The following is a 16,974-nucleotide window of genomic DNA, read 5'->3' as shown; positions in this document are numbered from 1 at the left end:
TAGATTGTACGATAATTTATCATCCAAGTGTATGTCCATTGACAACAGATAGCGTGTTGGTTAATTGCAAGCATCTATTTTTGTTAACAAGATTTTATCTATTCTTGCCTACATCTTCCCCTGTGTTTATTGCTCTACGCACTCATAGGCTTCAACATAATCTTTTGAGATATTTTCTCAAAATATCAAGATATATCTTAAGAACCACTGAACCAATACTATGCTTGTCTGTACTCATTTTAATGCATTTTTAATGCTGATTCCAAATATGGTCATGGAAATGTACAATTCTGAAATTTTTGAATTTTTAAAATATTTTTGAAACTTGTCGTTTGCAGTCGTTTTGGAGAGGGTTCAATTGAATGGGAGTAGACTGGGAAAAGTAGTGCTATTTACTATAATGGAAGCTGTTGATGCATAAACTATTGCATTCTGCGCATAAAAATTATAAGAAAAATTGGAACAAGTCTTCCCGGGACGACTTCCAATTAAAGTCGACATGAAGAACACATTTTCAAAACACCATTACAAATTGCAATTCATGTTTAAACAGTCATGCATTGCAAAACCTTATGCATGACACAAACCGTTTTAACTTTGTTACGTTGTCGCTGTTAATGGGAATATTATTCCACATAAATTGGAAAAGGAAGCGAGATACAGACGTGTTCATCCAACTTAAGGGGACGAGCAACTAAGGTACCAATCTCCAAAAAGTTTTTCGATAAATTCATTAATTTCTCAAAAGTAAAAATCTCAGTTTAATAAATAACGGTTAAAATGAAAGCCATTATTGGGAGCCTAATTATCGTATCATTATAATAGGTCTGGCACCAATGCAAGCATTTGTTTCGGTGTCCCAAGTTCATAGTCAAATATGCTGACGCTATTTTTTACAAATCGCCTGGAATTGCATGTTTAGGTTTCAGCGATTGTTGAAAAAGGGTGATATTTTTCTGAAAAGCGTTTCTGCTTGGAATGTAGATACCTATTATAGACCTTACTGTCCATGATTTTAATTTATAAGCTCTTTCATCTGATATTTTGCAACGTCTTTTACAGTACACACCATAAGGGCCACCTGTGTTAATCCCGATATTCTAAACAGTGTCGTTTTTTTAACCAAACAACTAGCCACATTCTTTCCCTTAGACTTACTACAACCGCAATATTAGAACGGCTGTGTTATCGGTAGATTTTAAACGACAGTGAACGAGAACCAAAAGTGTTGGCAGAAGTCATGTAAATATGAACTATCACATAATTAAAGCGTTGTTGTAAGAAGTTGCATTTATGCCAATGTTTTCTATGTAGTGCTTTATAGTGAGACCAATAATTAAATGCACAGTTAATGTGTGCATGAGCAACATGCGTCTTTTTCAATGCATTTTACCACTGGTATAATGGAAAACGTGCTGAAATACTCATTTTGTAAATGTAATATCAGTTGAGAGATTAGAATCTTCCATTTAAAATCCACACTACACCTGTGGAAGATTTTGGAAATATCTTTCACAGGGGGAGTATGAATTTCAAATGGAATTGGCATATTAGGCAGCTCTATTGAATTTCATACACCCTCAGAGCGCTAATTCTATTTGAAATTGATACGCCCCATATGGAAGATATTTCCAAAATCTTCCACAGGAAAATCCTCCACAGAGGTAGTGTGTATTTTAACTGGAATGGCCCAAAATTTGTGCGGGCAAAAAGGCGCTGAAGAGCTTTACCTCACACTTTATTGCGCGCTCCAAGCAAATTTTTCGAATCATATATTAGTGAGTATATATACCATATAAATGTACCGTATTTTTATTTTCCGTTCGAAAAAATTGCTGTTTCTGAACTGTCTGGGCGAAGGTTTCTTTAATTATGTTTAATGACATATAAAAGGAACAGGCACTCTCTTATTATATCTGATTTAATTTTAGGCACTCTAATAATTTGTGCATTAATGTATACTCGGCAGCCTCGGTTAAAAAAATACTTCAATATGGTAAAACAAACTTGTAAAAATAATTAGCTTCGGGTTAATTGTGGAGGCTGTAGTCATAGAGAATGAATTTGGAGAAAACCTTCTGATAATTACAAACACTCGCTGAGCAGCAAGACCTTCCCTCTAAGCTTTTAATCCGATAAGCTGATTATCTATTTGTTTTCATGAATTGGAAGACATTCTTTGATGTATTACTGAGCTCAATCATCTGAAATTACTGGAGCGTGAGCCACCCAGGCTGGTGGCTCAGCATAGTATTTTATTAACAGAAGGTTTTCTCCCGGGGTTTTCTCCAAATTCGTTTCCTAGTGTATCGGTTATCAGGTCACGAATGTCTTTACACACACAATATATAAGATGAATACTATAGCCTCACCTCCCGACTAATGAAGTTAATTAATAGAGCTTGCACCGTTTCTGTACCAAACGTGTGGAATTCATTAATGAGGGTCGCATCACTGATTAATCATTACTATAGCACGCCATGCATTTCAACCTTATTGCACAATTGTCAGCGATTTCAATCAACAATAATATCCTATGCGTGAAGAAAAGATTCTCATCATAATATTGACCATGATTTAGGTATCAAGACCATCGCTCTTACCACTGAGCTATTAACCATTGGCATCGGAGCGTTCATATAATATACTATAATTGCATGATATAAGCCCAAGGTTCCAAATCACGTTTCTCCCGCCTCCGATAAGAATTAATATTGTATCAATTCTAACTACTAAGTAATTAATTAGAAAAAAACAGCCTACAGAGCGACTAAGAACTCACGGTTAATGATATGCACGTAATTTAGCCTAATCTTTCTACCGAGTGGCCAAAGAAGAAAACAAAATCACCCTTGACCGTGATTTGAACCTAGGACCAATGGGTATCAAGACCAGCGCTCTTACCAACTGAGCTATCAAGGAAGCTATTAATGGCATTACAGTATTAAGGTTACACGAAGAAACGTATAAAAAACGTATAAAAGACGTATAAAGTTGTTCTCTAAAACAGAGTTTTCTCAGTAATCAAATATCGCAGCAAGTGAAATGTTGGTGCATTGGATGTAGCTTAACATTTTTCTTGTGTGTTTATACAAATTTCTTGAATAAATTTGAAAATCCTTCGTTTAAAGCCGTTTTACGCACCATGTTCACAAGATCAAAAACGCGTTCCATGACGTTTTTTCAAATGTGCGCCCCGTATAAAACCACGCCGAGTGATTGTTTTCCTCTTTTTTGTATTGTACTACAAATCGATTAAAGAAATAATGTTGCCATGGGGAAGAACCAAATACAGTACCGATTAAATTTTAAAAGCCCGTTTTTGGGGAACATTTTCGAGAATCTTGCCTGAGAAAAAACTGTTTTGTGAAATTATCGATATCTTGATTACGGGACGTTAATTTAGACATCTGAATACTACATAATTTCTCAACATTCTGCCAATTGCTATCCCATTTGATTTTCACTCCAAATTGAAGCTAATATTGCAAAAAACGAGGTTTTTCCTCCATCAGTTCGTTCAAAATTTCAGCGCCGACATGCGTGTTTATTCTAAGAGCCATTGTGCGGACGCGATTGTAATCAAGTAATTGCATCCAATTATAGTTATATATCCGCTTCGAGAATAAGCAATTGCGTAAGCTGATGTATGGCCGAGTGGATAGAGCGTTGGACTGGGAATCTGTTATGAACCATTTTTGTGGGTTCGAGTCCCCGTGTGGCTGAAATTTCTTTTTTTATTCTCTTTTCTCATTTTTACTTCCTTTCTTTCCTCTTTTCTTTCTGCTTTTCTTTTTTCATTTCTTTTTTTTCAGAAATTTATAGGCCTGCTAAGTCTGTCTTGTTGAATATTCTTCCCAAATTCGATTTGCAAATAATTTCTTTTTGATATTATTGTTGTACCCTATTACATTGTAGTCAGGGGAATAGCAGCATTGATTTATTTCATCAAAGATATCAAGGCTATTTATAAATTCAAAATCAACACATTTTCCAGTAGCTTGACGAAGTGCCCCCAATCAATTTTAAAATGTATAAAATCCTTATGAAAATTGCCGAAAACGGCTTGTGCCCCTCGGCATCCGACCCGGCATGCCGCCCCTCATGACACCCCCCCGACTCACGAGCTCCGGACACGAGCTTAGCCAAGTTTCATAGCCTTTTCATGTCTTGACCGTGGATCGATATTCTATTGTAAGTAGGCCTACGTCCCGGTACGCTTGTTCATTTTTTGCATGGCTGTTTCTGTTATGAACTTACGCCCCTCTGAAATCCAGCGCATGAAAAACTCTCGGCTAACCTTAAAGAATGTGTGACTTATTAGGCACTGTGCAGAAAACCCTGATAATGAAATGGCAGCCATATTGGATTTCTGAGCTATATGTTTGTATTTCTGAATGACGATTAAATCACCTGTTGAAATCATATTTGATTATTATCTAAAACTTAGTATCATCGATATAGCGTTTTGATAGCATTGTCGTTCTACATGAAAAGGTGTATTATAAATAATGTAAGTTAAGTTAAGGGATGGGGTATGAACGTTTGGACAGTATTTATTGTGGGACATTAGAGCACATCAGACATCGAATTGCATTCTGAATACATACGAAGAATGTCCTTCTGATATCAAATAATTTTGATTTTTGAAATTCGCAATGTAATACACATTTTATGGCAAATGATTAAAAATTGATATTTTTGATATTTAACAGTACTCGAAGTAAGCTTTATAAATCTGATGATTTATACTTAAATTGTACGTATGTAGATGATGAAAAGCCGACGATCAATTGAACATTTTGGCCTTTCGTATTGAAGATATGGATTTTTTTCCCAAAACACCAAAAACAAATTAGGTCTTTTGGGGAAAAAATCCATATCTTCAATATGAAAGGTCAAAATTTTCAATTGATCGTCGGCTTTTCCTCCCAGCTACATACACTTTAAGAATATATCATTAGATTTATAAAAATTTACTTCGAGGACTGTTATATATCAAAAATGTGAAAAATATCAAATTTGTCATAAAATTGGTATTATATCGTGAATTTTAAAAAAAAAATGAACATTATTTGATATCAGAAAATCATTCTTCGTATTCAGAATGCAATTCGATATGTCTGATGTGCTCTCATGTCCCACAACTTAAATACTGTCGAAACGCTCAAAACGCGCATTCCAGATCCCTTAAAGGAAGTCTCCGGCAATCACAACATTTTGCCTTATATGTAAGAAAAAAATTATCAAGCACGAATCAAGTGGTTTTATTTAAAACAAACTCATATTGACCATAAAAACGAATAAAAACATCCGTCTCTCAACACGCGATATTCAAAATTCCCGGGCACCGAAATTGTCGAGTGCAATGACGTCCCAGTAATACAATGAAGGCTGACGACAATTGAGCACAAATAATCATTACGTCATTGCACTTAGACAATTTCGGCGCGCGGGAATTTTGAATATCGCGGGCTTGAGAGCTCAATATGAGTTTGTTTTAAATGAAACCATGTGATTCGTGCTTGATAATTATTTTTCTAACATATAAGGCATAATGTTATGATTACCGGAGACTCCCTTAAAGTTAACTTACATTAAGTTACTGCTTTGGAAAACTATTACACTTTCCACTTATTGTGGTAGAAACATTCAAAATAATATTGAGAAATCACATTAAACTAAATCAAATTCAATCACATTTTTTCATTTCATCCAGCAACCCCATGCAATATTAAGGAAGAAACAAATGCAGAAGTTGGACATACCAAAAGACCAGGTCAGACGGAAATCATCAACAGATATAGATGAACAAAAACGATGCCATCACTACCAACCCGAAATAGACACCACACTTCTATACGTCGAATGTCAGGTAACTAACTCATTGGGCTATTCCATTTAAAATCCACACTACCGATGTGGAAGATTTAACTAAATAGTCTTCCACAGAGGGAGTATGAGTTTCAAATAGAATCAACATTTTGGTAATTTCAATTTGAAATGCTCACTCCAGTTGTGGAAGATATTGGTAAAGCCATAATACAGGGGGAGTATGGGCTTCAAAATGATTAATCCTGACCAATTACCTATGAAAAACATACTCCCCCTGTGGAAGATATTTCCAAAATCTTCCACAGGGGTAGTGTGGATTTCAACTGGAACAGCCCATTACAATGAATTAATACACAACTAATTTGGTTGAATTAAAAATGTGATATTTTGTTGTGCTGGACGCAACGTTCCCGGAACCACCGCTAGGTGGCAGCACACGACGAAAGCTTTGATGGAACACCTTAATTACTTTCATATGGAAAAAAAACAGGTAATGCTCTGAGATGCCCGAGATATCTTTGATGTAGCCACAATTTTGACATTGTAGCGCATGGAATGCCTTAGAATGGTTTCAAAAGGGTTGGAAACGCCGATAAATATACGAAACAGCATAGATCTGGGCCAAAAAAAGTGCATTATCGACAGATCTAATAGACCCGTGACGTCTGCGTGACGTCACGGGTCTATACATATCAGGTAGCCGGGTATTTATAATAGCCCCCTTCATCTGGCCAGACGCCACCAACGGCATCTATATCTCTAGTTCCGAAAAACTCTGGATTGCTTTAGTAGGAAGAAGGGGGCTATCGTCATGATCGTGCACCCTCAAAAATCAACTTCTAATCGACGTCTGCAGATCAGAAAAAAATGCGTAGAAAACGATAAGCTATGTAAAAATTTCATATAAGGGTTCAAATTTCACAACCGCTCCGACTTTGTCAACAACCACGGCAAAGTATTCCTCTGGTTATAACGATTCAGAAAAAGTATATAGCCCTATCTGCGACATAGCGAAGACGAGGTTGTCCGCGCCCCAATAAAGCGTCACATTTTTGTTTTGTTTTTGTTTTTGTCTATGTTATAACGGTGTTAAATTAAGTTAATTAGTTTCAAGCACTGAAAGGTCCCTGCGGACTAATTCATCACCAACTATTCACCTATTGGGTTGCTGTTTAACATAACACCATGGACACCCGCAGTTCCTATGATTTTTGTCTGATATTGGGTCATGTTTTACGTCACGAGAAAAGAGTGCGCTTTCCTGATCCCGGGTGTCTTTGTATTTCTCATTTAATCCTATTTTATTGCCATTTGTGTAATTAATTTATGCAGGGTGTCCAATAAAAACGTGTCCCAACGAATATAGTAATATTAAAAAATGTATTTCAATAATCATTCATATGAAAGTCACATCTTTGAGCAGTCTTAGCTATCATTGAATTCTTGAATATAAGAATGACCCAAGTCCATTTTGAAATTGTTTCTTCAAACGACATCAAAGATGATGATTCAAACACATTTTGTACGTAGTAATAGACGATTCTTATAATTGGCACCTTTTCGCCGTTGATGGCGTTTCCGGCTCGGCTAACTCCAATTTAGCGGAACGGAAAACTGAAGGCGAGGCAGATTGACCAGGAAGAATATAAACAAAAGTTTCTGATGAACATCAGTTTCAGAAACGTGAGTATGTTTTAGTACTTTTTAGATATGTGAGCTGCAAACGAATATGCGCAAAATTAATTTTATGTTATTAAGTTACGTACACATCGAAAATTAGTATAAACAGAACTACCAATCATTCATATGCAGTGTTTTCTTTGTGAATTTGCGAAATGACACGGGTGTCGAATTCGGCAGTTATACTTCAAAGCGATCTTTTAAACAATTGAAACTTCCTTATTCTGTGTGGAATCAACGTCATTAATATCTGAAAAGAGTGATTATCAAGTTCTGATTTAAGGTTTGAATTGTTGATAGCCTAGTGCATGTCAAATTCCGCTTCAGCCAATAGTCAAAAAGAGAGATGCTCAAGTCTCAATCATGTCAATGCGAATCTACCACAGTATAGCACTAGCTGCAGGCAGTGAGTGCAGTCATATGCAGAGCTCTAGAATTGATTTTGTAAGGGTGTAGCTAGCATTCTAGGAATCATTTTGGTACATCACAATATATGTCAGCTATTACTTGAGAGCTCTAGCTTACAATTTGCACACTATAGTTACGCATTCGATGCTACATGTGACGTTGCTGTCGTTTTTTGGACAGACAGCGTTGACATCATGTGTTATTATTGTGTTAATATTGACATTTGGATGAAAGTTAATTTAACTAGACTTAGCTGTGGTCTAAGACCACGAACACAGCCGTGTTGTGACCCCTTAATCACCTTTGACCCCAAAATATATGAAAACCCCATAGACATTGGCTAATGTCAATGCACGTGTCCACGTGGCATCACTTTGCTATGCTTTTTGTGGCAGAAGGGGCATTTTAAAGGTATTTCGTTTTATACCGGAAGTGACCCCTTAATGACCTTTGACCCCAAATGTGTGTACACCATATAGACACTGTGTTATAACAATGCATGTGTGCAAGTGGCGTCACTGTCCTACGTAATTTGTGGAAGAAGAAGCATTTTAAAGGTATTTCGTTTTATACCGGAAGTGACCCCTTAATGACCTTTGACCCCAAATCTGTGTACACCCCATAGACACTGGGTAATAACAATGCATGTGTGCAAGTGGCGTCACTGTCCTACATAATCTGTGGAAGAAGATGCATTTTAAAGGTATTTCGTTTTATACCGGAAGTGACCCCTTAATGAGATTTGACCCCAAATAAAAAAATACCACATATACATTGAGTGACTGCAGATCGTATGTGAACACACCGTTACTGTCCCATGTTTTACTTAGCTAATAGACATTTTTGAAGGTATTTCGTTTTATACCGGAAGTGACCCCTTAATGACCTTTGACCCCAAATTTGTGTACACGCCATATACACTGGGTAATAACAATGCATGTGTGCAAGTGGCGTCACTGTCCTACAGAATTTGTGGAAGAAGTTGCATTTTAAAGGTATTTCGTTTTATACCAGAAGTGACCCCTTAATGAGCTTTGACCCCAAATAAAAAAAATACCACATATACATTGGTTGACTGCAGATAATATGTGAACATACCGTTACTGTCCCATGTTTTACTGAGCTAATAAAAAATTTTGAAGGTTTTTCGTTTTATACCGGAAGTGACCCCAAATCTGTGTACACCCCATAGACACTGGGTAATGACAATGAACGTGTGCAAGTGGCACCACTGTACTACGTTATATGTGGGAGAAGATGCATTTTGAGCTGAAATTACGTTTTTGACCTCTATGACCCCTACGTGACCTTTGACCCCACGAGTGGAGTACGTTGCTGTCGTTTTCGGACAGACAGCGTTGACATCATGTGTTATTATTGTGTTAATATTGACATTTAGATGAAAGTTAATTTAATGAGTCATCTGTATATTTTGATTAAAATTTGCCTATTTTGAACAGTCTAAAATTTTGTTGCAGTGCAATTTAAGCAACATTTTTGATGTGATCTCCCGTCGTGATCGGCTGTATTCATGGGTATCAATCCTCAATCTTGGGGGACAGAGGGAGATGGGGGACGTGTTGCCAGTCTTTTTTACTTGGATTTTAAATTTTACTTGGATGATCCAGTACCAATGTATAGGCAAAGTACATTTTTCAGGAATTTTTTTTCCATTTCAGGATTTGTTGACAACTCTGACTGGCATCTCTGCCCCCCTCAGCAAAATGACCAATTTTTAGTTATTTTCCGCCACTTTTTGACAATTCAGGCCGATTGTCCCCCCCCCCCCCACACACACACACACTTTAAGCCGGATTGGCGCTAATAACTGTGTTTACTTCTGAACTTCCATTGCTTTACACGGTGTCATGCTTCAGCGAATCCAACTAGATTTTGAATACAATGGTCTCTAGCCTCGAATGTGAAGATATCGGTGAGCAAATTCATGGCTAGACTTCTCGAGCAAGTCTGCTTTAATGATAAGTTGTACATTTTCTTGGGTAAATGGGCATGTTTTCTGTTGCATGTGTATATTTTTTTTTTAAATTCACTCTCAGTAAACCAAATGTTGGGACAGAAATATGACAAAAAAATGTACATGCAATACACATGTAGAACTGAGGCTGATAGTCGCAAAATGTTTTTTGTGTTGTCAACATGCAGCATGTGACCAGTGAAAATGATATTTTCAATTTACATGTAAAAAGCTTGTTTGACAATGTGAAAGAATAAAAATATCTTATTCTATTTCTTTTCAAATTTACAGGTTGCTGTGGTAAGCCAAGTGGTTGACTGAAGCCCTTTTTTTGTTCAAGACTCTCTTTACAGCAATGGATTTTGAATACATGTTCATGAAAACCTTAATATCTGCAGCTATCTTTGACGTACAGCCATAGCTAGAGAATCTGTCTCCGATAACTTCAGCAGCAGCACTATGCAGTTGAGTCTTCAGCTACCTTTGATTACATGTATATCTGTCACCGATAACTTCAGCAGCAGGCAGTGACATAGAGTATGTGGCTCTGGGTGAATACAGGCTTGAATCAAGACTAACCATTAACAAAGACCAGGAAACTTTAACTTACAGGATTCACCTGGGAGTGAGCAATATGAAGTCCTGTAAAACACTTTAATTTCACGGCAACTTAATTTGGCGAATTGGCAAGAAGTCATGTTTTTGTGGCAATTTAATGTCACAAATTTGCATCTTCTTGCTATGTAAAACTCATTAGAAATGAACTATTTAGCAGCAATTTAATTTAGCGTTTGAAGGCGCTAGTGAAATTAGCAAAATTGCTTGCAAAATTAAGTTGTTTACAGTATTATGTGTACACTGGTGTACAGCAGTGTAGTGTCATGTGTGGCAACAATAAACAAACAACTTTTGAATTAATGTATTCCAATCTAGAAACTAAATCTAAGCAGTGGACTGTAACAGCAAGTGAAAAGGAAATATAATTATTATAATTACTCAATTGCATTATTTGTGGAGCAAATCAGTGTTTTGGGGTCCAGTTACATGTTTGGAAAAAAAATCACTTTTTTTTTGTTGCTGATTTGGAGAGCCTATCTGGACTTCGAAACAAATGCTAAAAACAAATGTCCAGAACATGCAGAAAGGGCAACATCGCAATTTGTGTCCAAATTTTAAATGTTGCCCTTTCTGAACACAAAATTATAATTTTTTGGCATTTTTTTTAAATCAATCACTAATGATCCTAGCATTTGTCTCTGGGCCTTATGACTCTGCAAATCAGAGGAAAAACATAAAAATAAAAAAATTGTGTGACTGACATTTCTGGCAAGTTTTCCCAGGAAGGCGTTTCCTAAGTGTCGCTTTGTATAGATTGGATAGACACTACCTGAGAGCATTATATCATGCTTATGTTCTTTTACTAGGCTGGGATTGAGCAATTTGTTTGCGCCTGGTCCTATCAGAGCCCAAGCGTGTCTCTGTCCAGACTGACTGGTTAAATACAAATGTAGAACAAAATTTGTTCTCGGTTCAAGAAAAATCAAGAATCCATCCCCAATTTGTGCCTACTGGGAACTCTTTTAACATAACTCCTTGCAACATAGTACCACCTGTAAATTGGTACAAAAATCACAGCAAAACCATTTGACCATTGTTGGCTCTGTTTAAAGCTTATTTCTATTATTGCAAAGGAAAAGAAAGAAGTATATTCGCAAGTCATACAGCAGAAAAACTCAATGTGGGGTAAAAAGGAACAAAGCGGAGGGAACTCAGTTGCCAGTGGGGTAAACTTTACACAACCATGGTGCGGTACAGCTTTTACAATTCAGTGGGGTATATTTTTTACCACACTATGTTTAAATTACTTTACACCAGCTTAATTGCGTAAAGTTTTACACAATGATGACCGAGTTCCCTTTTTACCCCGCTGATGTGTAAATTTTATCAAATTCATGCGGGGTACAGTTTTTACCCACTGTTGTGTAACTGGGTTTACTTAGAAATTGGTAAAAAGCTTTTTTACACAATATCATGGTTGTGCAATCATTTTACCCTCCATTGTGCTGTATTTTACATAATTCTGTGTAAAGTTTACACAACAGTGTCTAAGTTCCCTTTTTTACCCCATTGATGTGTAAGTTTTATCAAATTCATGCATGTAGGGTACAGTTTTACCCACTGTTGTGTAACCAGGTTTACTCAGAAATGGGTAAAAACATTTTTACACAATATGGTTGTGCAATTATTTTACCCTCCATTGTGCTGTATTTTTAAACGATTATGTGTAATTACTCGATCTGCAAAAGACACAATAAAGATAAGAATGCAATAACTTGTGATAAACTCCAGAACTTTTATTTTGCTTCAAAACTTGAAAAAAAGATCATATAGGAATATAACATTGACAATAAGCTATTGGTGGGTCAAACAGTGCCCAAAATTTCATGGGGGGCAAAATCAACAAATCAACAAATCGTAATTTTGGCAGTGGCAGGGCTACAGGGCAGAATTTTCCCCCAATATTTTTCTTGCCTCCTCCCCACTTTTGAGGCAAAATCACACAAATTTCCACTTTTTGTGGCAATTTTGTGCAAAATTTGTTAATTTTGGATCAGTTCCATCTAATAATACCATAGCATCATTGGCATACAATTACAATGTATTGTAAAAATAAACACTGTAAAAAGTTCCAAGCCATGTCACTCTCAAGCCCAGCCTTTGCATCGGGGCCTGAGATTGGAATTCCAGTTTCCTTTCTCACGAAGTAAGGGCTAAGAGTAAATTGTACAATTGTGTTTGGGAGTGGCCTTCTCTCTTTTCTCTTTTTCCTAGCTATTTTCTTCCATTTCTTGCTTTGTTTATCAAAGCTATCTAGGCCAGCATGCATATATTAGCCTACACTGGCTATCCAGGCTTGTGCATTTGTATGAGCTTGGAACGGTCCATGGTTTTCCGTGGATTAGCATGTGTTCCTCACGGACCAACCTGGGTAAACAAACAAACAAACAAACAAACAAGATATTTGAAATGCAATGCTTGTGGAAAGGGATGTGAAACATTGCTCCTAGCTGTTTGGTGTGAAGGGGTGGGTTGGTAGAAATATGTGTGGGGGTGTGTATGTGCACAAAATACCTTGTCCACCACAAAATAATAGTTTGCCTGAAATCCTTGTGAAGTAGCTTTTGATAATAAACTGTGCATCAGTATTTTTGTACTTAAATTTGTGACTTTTATAATATGAAGTTTTTTTGTACTTTTTGTGTCTTTTATCCTATAAAAGACACAAAAAGTACAAAAATACTGATGCTCAGTTTCTAATACTCATATGACTCTAGAATTTTGCGCATTCATTTTAAGGAACATTTTTGTCATCACCCTTTTACAATTATCACCAAGCATGTGGATCCAATACTTTGGAGAGTCAGTGGATCAGGAAGATAACACTCTGACTGAAATAAGTGAAAATCTCACTCTCCAAACTCATGGCCCTTAAATCATACCTTGAACACTCTTTCAGGATTGATTTTCACTTTAAGGAGTAGTTTTAACTCTTTTAGGAGTGATTTTCACTCCCTTTGACCCTTGTCACTTTTTTGGAGAATGAGTTTTCACTCTTTCACATTAAGAGAGTAAAAAACACTTCTAGCTTTAAGGGGTGGGGTATGAACGTTGGGACAGTATTTATTGTGGGACATTAGAGCACATCAGACATATCGAATTGCATTCTGAATACGAAGAATGTCCTTCTGATATCAAATAATTTTGAATTTTTGAAATTCACAATGTTGTACACATTTTATGGCAAATCATTAAAAATTGATATTTTTGATATTTAACGGTACTCGAAGTAAACTTTATAAATCTGATGATTTATACTTAAAGTGTATGTAGGTGGGATGAAAAGCCGACGATCAATTGAAAATTTTGACATTTCGTATTGAAGATATGGATTTTTTTTTCCAAAACACCAAAAAAAATTAAGGTCTTTTTGGGAAAAAATCCATATCTTCAATATGAAAGGTCAAAATTTTCAATTGATCGTCGGCTTTTCCTCCCAGCTACATACACTTTAAGAATGTATCATAAGATTTATAAAATTTACTTCGAGGACTGTTATATATCAAAAATGTGAAAAATATCAAATTTTAATAATTTGTCATAAAATTTGTATTCTATCGTGAATTTCAAAAATGAAAATTATTTGATATCAGAAAGACATTCTTCGTATTCAGAATGCAATTCGATATGTCTGATGTGCTCTCATGTCCCACAAAAAATACTATCGAAACGCTCAAAACGCTCATTCCAGATCCCTTAAGAATGCTTAGTGAATTACATATAGTGTCACAAATTGATGGGGAAAAACAAGGGTTTACCTTTCATGACAAATGATTCTTTATGTCTTCACTCTTTCATGATTTGCATGATTTGTATTAATGTAGTCCACTAGTGAACAAATTTCTCACATGATGCCATGAAACAGTCACTCTGCTTTATGTTATAATCTAGAGTCCGCTCATTTTAAAAGTTCACCTGCAAAAATGCACTGTTGCAAGCCCATTAGCCCAATATCACACCACATGTAGGCTACATGTATCTATTTGATAATGTCCATGTCCTTTACACCACACCAGGTATGTAGGTAGTCCACTTGGTTCCTTTACCCATCAGATCCCAGGTAGTCCAACTTGAATGTCTCTCATCCAAGCTATACATGTAGTTGCAAAACTCTCTTCCTGTATAAGATCAAAAAGGATATAAAAGAAACATTGTGAGAATAGGGCTCTTGAGAGAAAAACAAGTGAGTATGACAATGTGTGGGTTTTGAATGGGATTTAGCAGCATATCCTCATACTCACTTTAGTACTGAACACTAATGTACCCCACGGGATGCTGACAACACAACTGAATTTGATGTCTCATTTTCTCACAGATCTTGATGATTATTAAAATTCAAGGCAGCATCAAATCGCCACATGTAACATGAAAACACAACATTTTGAAATGTTGCAGGGGCAAGAGTGATTCTTTGTGGTAAAATTTGTTTTTGTGCAAATTCGCTTGATTTTTAACAATTTTGCACGTTTGCGCAGAGAAGGACAAAATGTGTGGGATTTCGCCCTGATAGCTGTGTGAAGATCCGCAAAATGTGTTTGCCAGAGAACGAGCGCATAAATATTGCGAACCATTTGACGCGAATGAGCGTAGGAAGATCACAAACATGCGAAACTGTGTATGCCGCGAATGAGTGCATATGGATCGCAATCTTGTGAAAGATCAGCAAACCCTCATGTGAAAACCATGTGGCCGTACTCGGTATCCAATTGATACTACATACAAATACACAAACATACTACACAGTTACACACTGAGCGCTGCTCTGTATATAATACACTAAAGTGCAATAATTATGTGTTCCCCTGGGTTGGTGAATTCGCAAAATGACCAGATGCCAAAACTCACTTGCCCCCCCTTTTGGCTGTGCCAACAAATCTTTTCCCCCCTTTTGACATGCCAAAAAACCTTTGCCCCTTCCCCTTTTGGCGTACGATACCAAAATATCTCTTCTCCGGGGTACACAAAATTATTGCATCACCCTTGCTTGAGAAGTCTAGCCACGAATTTGCTCACCGATAGCTTTACATTCGAGGCTAAAGACCATTGCATTCACTTCGGATTTGCTGAAGCATGACACTGTAAAGCAATGGAAGTTCAGAATTAAACACAGCCAATCACAACGGGCAATCATATCAAAAATGTTGCTAACAAAGTGTTAGATTGTTCCGGGGATTGTTCAAAATAGGCATATTTTACTCGAAAGATACAGTTAAGTTGACTCATCGAAATAACTTTTGCAAAAAAATTTCAATGCTGTCTCAGCCTGACCGAAAAACGATTGCAACGTACTCTAACATCGAATGCGTAGTCGTGTGCAAATCCCACCGTCGCATTGCGTCCTTTATCATATGGGTGTCTATGTCGCTACGGTGGGAATTTGTTATGTACATTTCTCCGATAGCAGACAGTCACACAAATCCAATTACTGCGGGTAAAACCTTCCTGCAGTTCGCCATGTTGGCTCTCAATCTCCAAGCATGCTGTACGGATCATACTTACTGGGGACCATCACGATCTTCCGCTACGTGTTTCAGGGCTATTTATTGTCCAACTTAGTGGAGAGTCACATCGTGTTCCGTTAAAAAAAAAGTGATAACAGTCAATGTCTGCTGACGAAACTAAGTTGGACGTGGACAACTAGAGTTCTTAAGTAAAATAAGGCAGGAACTTTTGTAGGAAACAGTTTGACAACTCTACAATTTTCTTTTATTCAGTCAGTCATCGCATTGGGAGGCTAGTCCTGACTCTCAATCCATACAATACTTTAAACCAATGTAAGCTTGTCCCAGCAGCTTGTGAATGTGACTAGCCAGAGGCCCTGTGATTTCCACATGATTTGACCCTAGCCCTATTCAGTATCCGTGGTTCAAAACCAAGCATCAAAACATGCTTCCGACCCCTTCAGTTTTAAAATCACTCTTTACAGATACTAACGAGGTTGATTTACGTTGATTCCACACAGAATAAGGATGTGGCAATTGTTTGAAAGACGGCTTCGACGTATAAATGCCGAATTCGACACCCATGTCATTTCGCAAATTCACAAAGAAAACACTGCATATGAAGCATTGGCACTTCCGTTTATTCTAATTTTCGATGTGTACGTAACTTGATAACATGAAATTCATTTTGCGCATATTCGTTTGCAGCTCACATATCTAAAAAGTACTAAAACATACTCACGTTTCTGAAACGTGAAACGTTTGTCAAGAATGTTAGTGTTCAAGCAGGCATCAGCGATCACGATGTTGTTGTTATTGATGCCGATGTGAAACCTAAGCTCATGCGCCCAGCTAAACGCAAAATCTTCTTGTATAAAAAGGCAAATTACCAAAATATCTCTGATGATGTTAGTGCTTTTGATCAGAAGTTATCGCCAGACTTTATCAGAAATCATAGTGTGGATGAAATCTGGTCGCTCTTCAGAGATACACTTTTGGCTTCAATGGACAAACATA

General features: G+C 36.9%; 1 protein-coding gene across 1 annotated transcript in view; it reads left to right on the top strand.

The window, feature by feature from the left end:
• LOC140155576 (nuclear receptor-interacting protein 3-like) overlaps positions 1–16,974 on the top strand; it is a 67,440-nt gene that overhangs the window by 32,083 nt on the left and 18,383 nt on the right. Inside the window, exon 3 of the mRNA XM_072178479.1 lies at positions 5,720–5,875. Coding sequence (XP_072034580.1) covers positions 5,720–5,875 — 156 coding nt within the window. The remainder of the gene's footprint in view (positions 1–5,719; positions 5,876–16,974) is intronic.

Source organism: Amphiura filiformis, chromosome 6 (assembly GCF_039555335.1).
Source record: "Amphiura filiformis chromosome 6, Afil_fr2py, whole genome shotgun sequence".
In the NCBI taxonomy this organism is placed as follows: Eukaryota; Metazoa; Echinodermata; class Ophiuroidea; order Amphilepidida; family Amphiuridae; genus Amphiura; species Amphiura filiformis.
Note: the sequence above shows the minus strand (reverse complement) of the source record. Positions and strands in the feature narration are given on the sequence as shown.